Genomic DNA, 15238 nt, shown 5'->3' with positions numbered 1-15238 from the left:
TTTAATAGGAATAATTTCTAGCCAAGGGTTAGATAAGATTGATACCAAGCAAATAAGCGCATTTCCCAAAACTATTCCTTTCACACTGAAGGAACAAAAAAAAAAAAAGTAGAACTGACTGGAATTAATTAGTGATAGACAGTATGTCTGTTAAATGGAGAGCAATGGTGGGCATGGTGAGAATGACATGGTGTTGCACTGTGGAATTGTATTTTATCTGGAACATGTCAAAACAACGGTAAACAACAGGTAAACATGGTGAAAGTGTGTTGCTATAATAAACAAACAAATAAAAAGTCTGTTTCAAATAAAGGCCTGGTTCCCTGTTTAAGAATTTACGCAAACTGCAAAGCAACACACTGTATCTTCATGTCACAACAGATGATGAAAAACTCAGTTTGCCAAATGGTGTGTGTATGTCTTAAATTCTTGAAAGTGTAAACTTTGCTATGTGCTTTTAACAAGTCAAAAATCTTACAGCTCACTAAAGGGAAGCTGAAGAGCACAGGGAGCTTTGGCTTTTTGGCACAAGGATGAATTCATCAAAGCAACGCATTTATTTTCTCACCTTCATCTTTGCAAAGGGTCTGTCATAGTTGCCGACGTACAGCAAGCCGACAGTCTGTGGAAGCAGCCTACAAAGACAAAAAGATCATGGTTAACACCCGCAACACCCTCAGCACAGGAATCTCAACAAGAGAGTATCTGAGTGGTAACCACGGTGCAAAGAAATCACTGCACCGCTTCAATTTTCCAGCTAGTAACAGAACGGGAGAGAAGTGAGATTACACCTCTTGAAGCCCTTCTGTCTCTCTACATAGCTTGATGTTCCTGTTTTTACAGAGAAAACTGAAGTATGAGCATGTTTTGTGTAATTCAGTGGAAAATTATGGTGACTGTGAGCACAATTGATTCACACTGTTTTGGGGTTTATATGCACAGCACAGTCTTGTGTACGTGCTTCTATGTGTGTTTCTCAGTAGTACGAACATGTGTTTGTGCAGTATTTGTGTGTCATCCCTGAAATCATGCCCAACAGATGTCTTAATCACACACTCCCTCCACTAAAAACACCCCCATGTGCCTGTTGTTATTTCCAGACACTTTGTCTGCTGTTAAGTCTGCCTCTGCCTTTTTTTTTTTATGCAGTTAGGACTGAGATTTTGAGCACTGCTTTCAAATTAGTTAACCATTCTAAGAACGGAAATAAGGGGGGGCTATGGAACTAAACTGACGGCTAAACTACAGTGCGGCTATGTCGTCTGATGCACCTCATTCAGAGATTTCAACTGCAGCTGAAATTGGAGACCGTCTTTCCACCCCCCCCCCCCCCCCCCCCCCCAACCCCCGCCTGTGTAATGATAGCTAGCACAAGCAGGAAGGAAGCAGCACTAGACATTAAAAGAGCCAAATAGCCGTGCAGCAGTGATGGACACAACTGAGTGAGGACTGAGTCCAGTGCCAAGACCTTAGTCCATTCCCGTCATTGGCTCTATTAATACTTCTTGTTAACATGTTGTGTCTCACGTTCTATTTTTCCTGAACCTGCAGGACTCATAAGGTAGAAAATAGCACACAGTTTTCTATGGAACAGATGAGGGAACAGATGAGAGTATGTATCAGAAGAACGGGCTCTTTTGATGCCATTCTCAAGCTGTTTCACAACGTTGATGTTCTACTGCAATCTGACTGTTTGAGGTTCATGTGCAGCTAAGAGAGTCCTAGTGTCTTAAATTACACTGCAACATCAATTTTCCTCTGAGTTACAGTTAGATCAATTATGTTAAAACTTAAAAACACAGAAAACCAATAAAAATAGCATCTAACACATGGTAGGTGTTTTGGTTTGAACCAAGATGCTGATCAGTATAGTCTTCTAGCATCATGCAATCAGACATGACAGTCAAATGATTTATACATCCACAGAGGGTAAACACCTTAGAAAAATACCTCTTTAATGTCAAAAAAGAAAAAAATAAGGTAGCCAACGTGCTTTGTCCTGAGTGAAAAAATATAAAAAACCTTTTATGATAACGACTGGATCAAGATAGTAAATATGACAAATGTGTATTCCAAACTCAACATCCGTCAATTTATCACTGCCATGCAGCAATTCATTTTTTCCTCCTTCTGTTAAAAGATAAGCTTAGTGATATTCAGTATTTTTATTATTGTCAACAAATCCCATGAAAAAAGCAAAAACAATATTATGTTTATCCCTCTAACAAGTATTGTCCATGTAGCCAAAGCCTAATCTTGTTTTTTTGACATGTTCCTTTATTATGATGAACATGGGCGTTGTAGTTTATGTTGAATCAATCCCACATACACTATCATGGTAAGTACTGTACTAATTACTGCACCAAATGTTTATTAATTTGCAGCTGAAAACTGTTCACTCCTGTTTGGGTAATGTTTGCTAGAAACTACAGTGCCCAGCTGTTTTAGGAAATTATTTGCTCTTTTATAAAAATCAAAGTATGTATCTGTGAGCTGTTTTTAAAGATTTACATCTTCAGTAGGTGGGATTTGGGTTGTGACTCAGTTTGACCTGCAACGATTAGTCTATCAACAGAAAATAAATCACCAACTACTTTAGTAATAATCTTTTAACTAATTGTTTACAGCAAAAATGCCAAACATTTGATGGTCCCAGCCACTTTCTTTGTCTTCTGTGATAGTCAACTGAATATCTTTGGGTTTTGGACAGTTGGTTGTATAAATCAAGATATCTGAAGACAACAATTTGGGCTCAGAAAGTGTGGTGGTACACCTCTTGGAACTGTGAGGTGCCCTTTGGTATATCCTCCTGGTCTTTTTCTGTTTGGGGTGTATTTGTTTAAATGTTCATGCAAACTAGCTTAGGATTTCCCTCCGAAAATAAGCATTGAATAAATAAACAAATTAATATTGAGAGATGGACTAATGCACTGTTGGTTTTGGTCTTTGACTGTAATCAATTTGTTGACAGCAACAGAAATACTGAATGTCACCAGCCTTATCTTTATCCTGCAGATTAATATTAATAGTAATGAACACCAATTAATACTGTGCACGCAGGCCAAAAAAATAAAATCCATTAAATATATACACTGGAGTTCTGGCAATTCCTGTGATAACATGCCGAGTGGAGACAGCCAGGTCACCACAGTGCCAGCTCCAGAGATCTTTGTGTCCATACAGAGAAATCCATTCACAAGGGTTCAGAGTCCAAATAAAGGCTCCATGTTTGTTCTGCAGAATCCTTCATGTTTGTGCTGACGGATGAAATGCCTCCTCCTCACATCTCAGACCCACTTGCTCTGTCTGAATTACACTACAAGTGCAGAGAACGCCTTTCTCACCCAAATCCTTCTCTGCAGCTTATAAAAAATGCTGCACTGAGCTTGTAGATGTCATGTGTTTGTATCTTACAACTGAAACTGTAGAAATGTTGTATCTAAACATCCATCTCCCTGAAACCATGCAGAATCTCCATAATGGTTTGAGTCTTTTCACTCTGTGGGTGAAATGGACACTGTGAGGTTTTTTTTGCAAATTGAGATTTATTCTCACAGCAACCCAATCATGAACAAAAACTCAAAAGCATTGGCCATATGTTGTTCTTTAGCTCACTTTGATGCATGCTTGGGACGTCTGACTGTGGATGCTTTACACAAAATATGGATCGGGATGCTGTAATGACACTTGAGTCTATAGAGGACAAAGACCAGTAACAAGAAGCCTGGACGCCGGCCTCAAGAGAGGCAATCCCACTGGTCAGATAGAACCGTTCTCCATTTCTTGGTCTTCAAACTCACTACACACATAATTAATGATGATGTAAGCATTAGTCATCGCCTCTTCAGACGGAATGCTGGCTCAAATTATCCATAATTCAAGCAATCTATACAATACTCAAAACTGTTCAAATCTGCGTTTGGGAGGGTCTTTGGCAGGCTTACTGGAATTGCTTCATCTTTCCATTTTGTTCTTTTCCACCTCCCTACTCTTACCATCGCACAATAATCACACAGTCTGCTTGCTTTCAGAGAAGGCAATAAAACTTGCAAGACTGTATGCCTCTGTGGTACACAAAGATGTGCTCATGGATTGATTGTGTGGGCTGACGAACAAACAGTTGTTACCTCCTTATACGTCTGTGTCTCTCTCTCTCTCTCTCTCTCAGATAGTAACTAAGGAGAGATGAAAACCTACACCAAGACTGAGTGAGGTCTGATGAGTACTCTTCTGCCAGCAAATTCATCTTTTGGGGGAATATCAGAACATTCTCAAATTATAACAATAATGGTCTGTTCGCCCACACATAGGGAGGAGTCAAGAAGCTGACTAGCGTTCCTGCTGGCTGGCTTAGGAGTAGAAAGAGTGATTATGCCCTACTGTTATCCTTTCAGTCTGTTGTTGCTGAATGGTGACAGGCTCGTGGCTACAAAGCTGGGACAGTCACTGAGGTCACCTGGAAAAGGCTGCACGACCAGAAAGCTCACTGCTGTGGGTCTGTTTGCTTGTATTCAGACAATACATACTGTGCTGCAGAAAAGTACACAGTACAGCGAAGAGATGTGCATTGTGCCGACAGGAAAAAAAAACTCTACAGCCACACTAGCTCTGTAAGGGTGTGCTCACGCGGCTTTCAGACCGACATTAGCTCTGCGTGAAAAAACGGAGCCCTCTTATTTGAGTGAAGGCAATGCTTTGACACAGTGGGGGTGCCGACACAGGGGGCCCCGGCAAAAGGTTTGAACCTGGTTGAACTCCACATTCCTTGTGGATTACATTGTAAAGTAAATGCTGTATTTCTGCTGTTCACCTTGTGATTGTTGCGAGAATGACAAAATAGTTGCAACCGTGATAACCTTCTAGAGTTGTGAAGTCCTGTGTGTGAGTATTACAAACTGGTGTGTGGTGTTATAGCATCTAATAAGCCTTAAACGCATTATAATGGACTTCCTGGATCCTATTTCATTGTCTCACCAATACCTTCAACAACATGCCCCCACCCATGCAGCCCCTTGCACTGTTTTAATGCAGGTTTGAATTGTTTCAGTCTGAATGCAGCCTAAAGCACAGCGGTGCTTTGAGCTAGACGCTCACAGTTACAATGCTGACATGCTGATATTTAGCAGGTACAATGTTTGCCATGATCACTATTTTAGTTTATCGTGTTAGCATGCTAACATCTGCTAATTACCACAAATCACAAAGTACAGCTTTTGCAGGCATTTAGTCATGAATCACAGTATTGGAAAAATTTAAAAAATTGACCTGATGGTGGCACTGATGGCAATCCCTCCAATAGTTGTCAAGACAAAAACCCAAAGTGTGGGTCTCATGATGATGCTAAAAGAAAACTAAGGAGATCACCAACGTCCTCAGGATGCATCATCTGGGAACCATGAATTCCTGTGCCAAATTTAACACCTATCCATCGTGTGGATGATGAGATATTTCACCGTATAAGTGAAAACTTTAATCTGCTGGTGGCACTAAGTCAGGGGACCACTGGATATCTGTAGAAAATATAATTGCAATCCATCCAATAGTTGTTGAGTTATTTCAGTCTGGATCAAAGTGGTGGGCCGACTGACAGACGGACATCCCTGGAGTCACGTCGCTAGCATGGCTAAAAGTATATTGGATTCTTATTACAGTGGATGCAAATTGGTTTTCTTTTCATGAACTTAAAAATGTACTGCATCAGCCTTTTAGACAAATACCAACTCTATAACTTGTTTATTAATGCATTTCATAAATACATACACATCCAGAGCCCCTAATTACCTGCAAGGAATATATTTTCTTTTCCAGTATAGAATTGTTTTTCTGCAGAGTTCTTATGTTTACCAGGATAAGGGGCGAGGATGAGCACCGGTGGATCTGAATAATTTATGTTGCAGAGGATAAAAAAACTAAAATGAGAGGGAAAAGGGAAGGGCAGCAGTGTTTTTCTTTGCACATAAAACAAATAAGGATTTCCTTGGATTGGAGAGAAAGTGCATGTAAGCAATGATGGTGAAAGTGAAGAACTTTTGCACACTGTGGCAATGCTGCTGTAAAGAAGGTACTCAACCCCAAGGCAAAAAGAAAAAAAAAGGAAATGCAAGAAAAAGATGGGATGAAAAAGAAAAGAATGATTAATGTAAAAAGGAATTCAATGCGTTACTGCATTCTTTCTATACAGACACACATAGCAACACACCCAGTACTCCAGTGTGTCACAAAATGATAGGTGCTATTAGAATCATCAGGCAGAACGTTTCCCTGGCAACAGTGACTCACCCTTCTCCTCCAACTTTGGTGATCTTGAGGCGAAAGTCCACAGAGTTGAGATTGGGAGGCTTCCACTTGAGGATGTCGTCACACCTCCCGGCCTTGTATCTCTGCAGGGACACCCAATCACCCCCCCCCCCCCACAAAAAATTACAATAATTGAAGATTTTGTTTTGGATAAATACAGATTTAAATTGCTTTCATGAAACAAATGGTTCCATGTGTCATTATGTCTTTTTGTCATCCAATAAAACTGCAGACTTAATGGCTCAGTAATTTGCGAGCTGAACGGAATTTTTAAGCAACAGTCGCAGTTAATGAAGTGAAAACCCTCATACAAATTATGCTCCGTTGCGATACACTGTAACTATCTGCAGCAGCAAGATGTGGAACTGAAGTGATCTTAGGTTAAAAATTAGTCTCTTTGGCTCCGATGCCGTCACAAAATGCAAATCAGTTCCTGGCATAAAAAGAGAGCTGATTAAAGAATTTGTTCAAGTGCTCCACATTTAAAATAAAATGATTCTAAGTGGAAAACTGCACGGGAGGAGCACAAGAATAGACGTGTAAATACAATTATAGGCTGAAAAATGATGCACAATGATTCCACATAACATTTTTTTTTTTTTTCCACATCACTACTGTGTTTTACTTTGCAGTGACACACATGTGACACACACCAAAACAACATGCCTTCCTCCATCACTTTGATTATTTATGCGTGGCTTGACATTTAGGGGGACATGAAACAAATGCAGCGGAACATGAGAAATGTAAAGGCATGAAGGGTGGAGGCGGGAACAGATGACCAGATTCTGTCACTGTCAGGTTGCTCGGTAACAAGAGTGCGGAAAACAGACAGGATTCCTGAGGAGAACCTGTGCTGTCACAGCACATGACCAAATGAGAAATTCCTGGCTCCACCCACGCATGCCCCTATGGCACGACTTTGAAAAAAAAAAAAAAAAAAAGTTTAAATCATCATGGGCAGACAGAAACATACCATCGCTTGTCAGAAATATACCCTACTCCTCCACAAACACAAGGCCTGGTGTCTGAGTTCGGCAAGCTGTTAGGGTGAAAATGTTTTTGGAGCCCAGTTCTTCCAATTGCTGTGAGGCAATGTACAGTCTAGCCCTGTATCTCTAGGAGTCACATTCATATTGGACCATTCTGCAGCAAACCTCCAGTGCCAATACAGAGGCTAGTGTGCCTCTTATAAAGCAAGACAACAAATCAGGTTGTTAAAGACGCTGAAAACCTATTTTTTTTCAGTCTATAATCAATAGGATACCTATATAAACACACAATTTCCATCTAAAGTTACAGCAGTTTTGGTTATTTCACATGTAAGATTCATGTCTGTGCTAGTTTGTTTGGGCTCTTCTAACTGGCTTCAAGTGGGCGGGGCTCATTGGGGAAAAGGATGTCATGTACAGTACGTTCGTGCACCAATCAGGATTTAGCAATATTCGAATTAGGGGTTGCAACTAACAATTATTTTATTGATTAATTGATTAATAAAACCTCAGAAAACAGTGAAAAACACCCATCACAATTTCCTAGAGTCCACAGTGACATCTTTAAATGTCTTTTTTGACCAACAGTCTAAAATACACAGATATTCACTTTACTATAATTTAAGAAACAAAAAACTGGTCGAACTAATCGTCCGTAGTTCTAATTTGAATCAAGATGTGATAATAGCTGTAGGGTTGTTTGCTTATGTTTCAAGGCCACAATCCATCAAACTGATCAAACCACACCCACACAGTGTTGATTAAACATATTAGCTGAGTTTTAGAGTGTTAAACTTTAAATACATACTACTTAACCCAAACTTTCACTGACTGTTGCTACACATGAATATTTAACACAAGCCATGACTACAATCTTTGCCTAACCCTAACAGTCTTTCTAGTTTCTACTGAAGAAATAATCTCTATGAAAACTATTGACATTGGGATTTTGAGATGTTGCTGCTTATTTTTTTTAATTATTTTTTTTCCTTTAGAATTCAATCAATGCTGAAAGCATCACAAACAAAATCTAATCTCAGACAGCTTCTTCCAAAACTGGGCAAATAAAACTAAAACTATCTGCATGGTGAGAAACCACTAAAAGTAAATGGGCAAAAATATTCTTTTGTTTGAACTGTCTGACACTCTAAGAGTATCAGATGTTCCAGCTCTTGGTGTTTACGGCATGATTTTGAGAACATAAGTGAGACTGACAACAGTAATAACCACATGCCCAGTGTCTGTCCATCACTTCGTTAAATGTACTGTGTGGGCATTATGATTGCAAAGGTGATAAATTATAAGTTAATAAATTGGTTGAGTAAAGGGTAGACTGACTTTAACGTTTTGGGTGTAAAGTGAAGGTAACATGAGTGTCTGCTTTGTCCGCCGTGCAGCTCTCAGTGTGGGAGGTGGCCTTCATGTGCTTTTCAAAGCAGCAAACTCTACAGGCTATTCAACGCAGTTAGCTAGAGAGCAAGAAAAGAGGGCATGTCTCTTTTGAAGAACCTCGACTGAGCACATCTTTTCTTCTGAAAACGTGGGTGTGGAAAAGAAAATTCTGCCAGTGTTGTTAGTTATGCTATGCAGCACAGGCATCAAGATAATCTTTTGTGAAATTCCGCTTATATATCGCTGATAAAAATTAAATATATACAAGTGTCTAGTGATTAAGTTTTGTAAAATAGTACTTTAGAAATGAGCTGATTAAAAGGGAAAGAAAAAAGGTGTCGACTTCTGAGGAGCTAAAATATATAAGGCAGCATGTTTCTATGTGTCTTCTCTGTGGTAAAACGATCACAGTACATGCATATCTCTACTAGTATATCAATAGTCAGCCCTCGAAACTCTACTTCCCTGCGGATGTGTTGTTTTCACTGTTGCCTGCTACTCACTCTGCATGCTAAAACGTGTATGCTACATTTTCAACCAAATTGATATTTTCTTTAAATGAATCCAAGCCAGCAGAGCCATAGCAACAACCCCATGAAAAGCCAATCAGACTTCAGATTAAATAAATAGGCAACCTTCAAATTCATTCCTAAATGGAAAAGTGCTGCCAGCTGCACTCACACTTTCATTACCATTGTTAGTCTTGTCAATAAGTGAAGGTATATACAAAACAAGAGCTTTATATTGAAGTGAAAAACAAACCTTCAAACCCGACCTTGCATTCAGGAACACATCTCTTATCTATCTAATTCATTTTCATATAATGATGTTCTACTGCATATAAATTTCCTGCTGTTTCAAGTTAGAAATTCAGAGACTGCGACAGTCAGACTGAAGAAACTCAAGGAGATGCAAAATGAAAGCAAAAGGCTGTATGCTCTACTAAATGTTAATCTGCAAAGACAAAATTTAAAAAAAGCCAATGTATGATAATGAACAAACTACTGTAATTACAGTATATCAAACAATTACTTAGAGTGTATACTTTATATAATGTTCTGGTATGTTTCTAATCTCTTTACAAGCATGTTTTTCTAGTAATGGGTGGGCAGATAGCCCCTCCAAACAGCAAAATTGTCAGTTTAAAACTTGTCAAACTGACTTCATAATTTCACATGTAGGGAAACAAATCTATCAATTTTAAATAATGACTGTGTCTCTACTATACACTCAAAATGCAGAAACCACTCTAGATCAAATCTCCTCTTGCAATCATGTAATTACAGCTTTTGATAATTGATTTAACATTTTAGTCATTTTCAAGCAAAAATGCCCGAAGCGTGATGGTTCCTGCTTCTCAAATATGAAGATTTGCTGTTTTTCCTTGTCATGTATGACAGTTAATTGAATATCTCAACATTTTTGGATTGTTAGTCAGACAAAACAAGCAAAATGAAGACATCACTGTGGCCTTTGAGAACTTGTGAATGCCATTTTTTTTCATAGACTAAACCATTAATCGAGAAAATAATCGTCAGTTGCAGCCCTACGTGTATTTTCCATATTTTTTACGATGAGAAAAGCATACAAGAAATAACGTCATTTCTTCTATAAACAATTGTGACCAAGGATTTTATCACCAGCATGCTTCCTCGTTAACATTAAGCCTGCTCAGGTGTACTACACGGATCTCCTGCTGGTTTTGGAAACCTGCATGTGTAGCTGTAAAACCTTTGCAATCACATAATTGCAGCTGGAGCACGGACCCAGTGAGTGCATCTCTGAAATGTGAAACATTGCGGTCTGAGACCACGCCGACTGTGCATGTCTCCTTGTTGATGATTGGCCCATTGATTCGTGGTACCCTCTCATCAATAACTTCATCTTCTGCTCTCCTTGAAAAAAAACACAGCAGCTACCAGATTATGTATTCTTGACAAAAAAGAGCAGAAAAAATGAGGAAGCAAGTAGAATAAAACAATGACACGTGCTCTACATTAGCAACATACAACCACTGTGGATATTTTAACAAAGAGAGACATCATGAGTAGCCTGTCCTTGATTTTATCTACTTCAAGAGCAGCCTCTATTCTCTATTCTATTACAAACAAAACTTTTCTTCATTTCCTATTAAATGCATCTAACCGTTAGCTCTCTTTGTGTCCCTCTCTTTTACTGCGGAGAATCTTTTGCCGTTCCTCACTTTTCATGTGTCTTCAGTTTCCTGAACTTTGTCTCCTTATCTCTTGTTCAAAGGTTCTTACTCTTATAAATTGTGCCAGCTTTCAAAAACAGCAGCGTGATGTGACTGCAGGCAGACCCAGCACCATAATTGCGTGTGCGAGCACTGCTCAGCTGACTATGCAGTTTTCCCCCATTTCTACTTCAACAAAACCTTTTTGGTGACCAAGATAAAAACTGAAAGTAGTCCACAAAAAACTGACACTTAAAACTTTGTAACTTTCACCACCATTTTCAAAAACAGCCAGAAAAAAAAATAGGCAAGAAAACTGCAATACGGCAAATACTGTAAACCCGAACAGAGATGTCACATTACAACTCCTCAAGAAAACCCAGAGTTCACGAATGAAAAGACAGGCTGTGGTTTATCAAAACAACCGGGCATCATTCTTTACATTGTTTGACAGCTTTAAGGATGCTATTGTGATGAAGCCACAACTGGTATCAGTTAAACGTTGCAAGTTTGTTGTGATTGGTAGGAGTGAACTATAGCCCTTCCCTGATGTCAATACACAGAGATAAATATCCCGAGAGGAAAGGAGACTGCATATTATAATCTAGGGAGAGAAGAGCAAACAGAGAATGTGATAAGCTATTGAACGGCTTCAGATCAGAGATTTGTTACCCTTTTAAAGTCCTGAAATAGCTAGGTTGTATTTGATTGGGTAAAATCCATATTTCCACAGGAAGAAATAGAGCCGTATCAGTTCCACTTTGCCTCAAAAAACAGGGAGGAAAACAAAGACGATCAGAGTAAAATGTGGAACCACTGGTTTCTCATGTTGTTATGTTTAACACATACTTTTAAAAGATTATTATTGATTAGCAATCATTGTTTGTGTTACTTTTAATACAATATTTTCATTTCCCAAGCAACAAAAACAAAAAGCTTTGAGTCAGAGCTGTAATGATTAGTTGATTAATGGATTAGAAAATTGATCTGCAATTATTTTGATAATGGATTAATCATTAGTCATTTTTCAAGCAAAAATGGAAAACATTGGATGGATCCATGTTCTTAAAATTTTGAATTTAAACACTGGATGACTTGAAGATATTGTGATGGTCATTTTTCATTGTTTTCTGATGTTTTATAAACTACACTGTTGATTGATTAATTGAGAAAATTAATTGGCAGATTAATAGATGATGAAAATAATTGTTAGTTGCAGCCCTAAATCCAGTTACTGACCTCAACGACAACATATTTCAAACAAAAGCAGACTGCATACATATAATACGTGTAGTGTCATTTAAAACTGTAATTAATAATTAGATCAATAACTTCAACTTTGATGATTGTCTTTCATATAATCTTTAATCTTTTCTCCTGATTTTCAAACAAAATATACAGCAGTGTAGCTGGAGTTTCCATGAATACAATTTTTGAGGCTTAGATTGCTTTTACATGGATATAAATATTACATCTCCCTCTCACTACTGTCTGAAATGTTCTGACTTTTGTGGGAAATTAATTAGAAACATATCATGGCTATTACACAAACTCTTTTAGCTTTGAAATGATTATTCATAAATATTTGAGTGGATGCTTGATATCAAAAGGCTGATTGTCTAAAATTGAACACATACAATCATAATCACAGATGAGGCGAATATGAGAATGGCCTTACATAATAAACAAAAAGCTTCCTAAATGCAGAAAGCGTAATTCTATTGAAGAAAATAGAAGCTGGTTGGAGGATATGCTTTAAGATAAGTCATTTGATTACGATGGTTTTTTTTTTTGTTAAGAGTCTCATTTCAATAACAGCTTTTTGCTGCAAGGCAGACTTATTGCTTAAGTGTGCAGAGGATTACAAAGAAAAGGCTGGACAAGTCCAATAAATCTGTTCCCCAGAGAAAAGCTCCCTCTGTTACAGCTCAGACACATTGGCCCGTTTCTTTGAGAATCACATTGACAACAATGTGTGTGTCTGTTGTTGTTGTGTGTGTGTTTGTGTGTTTTTAGTGCGAATGTGCAAAAATGGTGATTTGGCAAAAATATATTTGTCTAAGAATATACAAAGTAGAGGCATAGAGGGTAAAATTAAGGAGTAAATCTTGAGGTAAATGGTTTGCAGATATGACACAAAGATACTCTGAAGAACAGAAAATGATGATACAGATTCAAGACACCCATAAAAAAGACATAAAACTCACAGATCTGTTGCGGATAATCTCTAACAATATGATTTAAAAGCTTCAACTTCATGAAAATCGATACAAATCACAACTTCTGTACTGACTTGGATATTGAGTTGAAATAATGTGAGATATATATATATATATATTTAAAACTGTAAAAAGAAAATTTCTGCTTTATACTCTTTGTACACAGATCACCATCTACAGTGCTCTCCGATGAGCAATTCTGCCATTTGTAGCAATGGCTCGGTTATAAATTCAAAATCTTTCCAGTGTTCTCTAAACAAAGAAAACATATTCCAAGGACACTGTGTGCTGGGTGAGATAACACACTCAGTGACTGCAGGCTGCTGCAGTGACAACCTTTGTGCTAATATTAATGGATATTCACAGCAGAGAGACCTGGCTGAGATTAACCCAGAGACCACCCTAATCCCATTCACACAAGAAAAGATTAACACTGCACAGGCTGGTGTAGAGATCAAGAAAAATCAATGACTTTGGAGAAAGACTGCAATATGTGGCTGTGTTATTTCGCTCTACAATCAATGATTGCTAGTACAGTTGGTGATGAAAGACGTAAAGATCATCCTACTGTTGCATTTGCTGTAAACTTCCGTGAATAGGCTTTTAATAAGTGACAGCTGAAAACGTATTAAACATTTATCTTGAGGCTGAGGCTAACAAAAGGTCAGACATGTTGTGCAGAAGCGAAATCCTGTAACTTCTGTTTTGGATTAAAGGGAATTTCACACCGCAGCCATAAACTAGAATCGATTCTGATTGCTACATTTGGGATATCACAAACCATAACTGACCTGCTAAGCTAATGTTACATATTAAATAGCTCCTCTGTAATGTTTCTTAATTAATAAGATGTAATGTTAGTCCTCGTTTTCATAGCTGCTCCACTTTTTTGAGCTTAAGTATGTACCAAAACCGGTTTGGTCCATTCAGTGTTTCAAAACAGCTTCCAGACAAAAAGTGGAAAAACTATAGGTACCACTGCCCTCATATTAAAATGGATTCATTGTGAAATACATGCAGGAAGTGATGAGTATTAGCAGAACAGAAAACTGTGTTTAATGAGGAACAGTCACATATGGACGATAATGTCATTATCGGGGCTCATATATGAATTAATAACATGAACCTGACATATGTGCAGGTGATCAGCTCCTGGTTGGCAACCCCTTCACGTGAAAATAAAAAGAAAGAACATCAAGGCCAGAGTCTTGGTTCTTTTAATACTTAATGAATCTGGGTAAATTGAAGTAATTTAACAACATTTCTATAAGAAAAAAAAATCACACTGGAACTGCACGATGCCTCTAAGGACAAAGTGTTTCAATGTGAACATTAAGTCTTCACTCTAGGGGACGGCATTAAGAGCTCCTCCACAACTCACTGCTCAGTATTATTCGCAAATAATGGCTTATTTGAATAGGTTGGTGTATCAGGGAGATTTCAAACAAGAGCTACCGTGTCAATCAATAATCCAATGATACGCGCTAAAGGTCAAAAAAGGAAATGCATTTTAAAAAGTGAATTAACTCAGTGAACCATACAATCACGTATTTTTTCATGTACAGGGTGACCAGTACACAGCTCATTAATGGTGATTGGTTTTCGTTGTATGCTTCAGACACCCGAGACAAAGGTGACTGCAAATACATGCACGAAATCGCACATTTTTAATCATTACCTGTAAATATGTAATAAACTCTATTACATGACACTATTTCATTTTACATTAGATTGGGGTTTTGTTTAAGTCTGGTTGTGTAGTTGCGCAAGCTTTCTGATTTCCATACTTAATGCAATCCATCATGACAGCATGTGGGTGAAATCCGGATATCGCGAATCACACTCAGCGGTTTTACAGATTTACAAGATTTCCTGCGACGCAGTGACAGACGACTTCATTAAGAAATATCAGCACAGACTCTCAAGTAGACCAGACCAAGTAGAATCATTCCTACTCGCATTATGTGCGTTATGTTGTTTGTGTTTGTGTCTGTCACCCTGCAATCACCAGGCCTGTAGTTGTTAATGGTTGTTATACCCTTTAAACTTGTCTGTAATGCTGTATGTAAGTGGATGAGGGGCCTGTTGCGATGATACCCGGGCCACAGTCACACTGCTGCTCTCGTCAGTAGAGTGTGCAAATA

The 15238-nt window shown here is 38.3% G+C and overlaps 1 protein-coding gene across 2 annotated transcripts in view; it reads right to left on the bottom strand.

Annotated features, from left to right (window-relative positions):
- rngtt (RNA guanylyltransferase and 5'-phosphatase) overlaps positions 1 to 15238 on the bottom strand; it is a 91529-nt gene that overhangs the window by 13038 nt on the left and 63253 nt on the right. For both annotated transcript variants that reach the window (XM_042390237.1, XM_042390236.1), the window contains exons 13-14: positions 6280 to 6380; positions 569 to 635 (exon numbers count right to left, since the gene is read on the bottom strand). In XM_042390237.1, coding sequence (XP_042246171.1) covers positions 569 to 635; positions 6280 to 6380 — 168 coding nt within the window. The remainder of the gene's footprint in view (positions 1 to 568; positions 636 to 6279; positions 6381 to 15238) is intronic.

Source organism: Thunnus maccoyii, chromosome 17 (genome assembly GCF_910596095.1).
Source record: "Thunnus maccoyii chromosome 17, fThuMac1.1, whole genome shotgun sequence".
In the NCBI taxonomy this organism is placed as follows: Eukaryota; Metazoa; Chordata; class Actinopteri; order Scombriformes; family Scombridae; genus Thunnus; species Thunnus maccoyii.
This window is presented reverse-complemented; position numbering and strand designations above follow the sequence as displayed.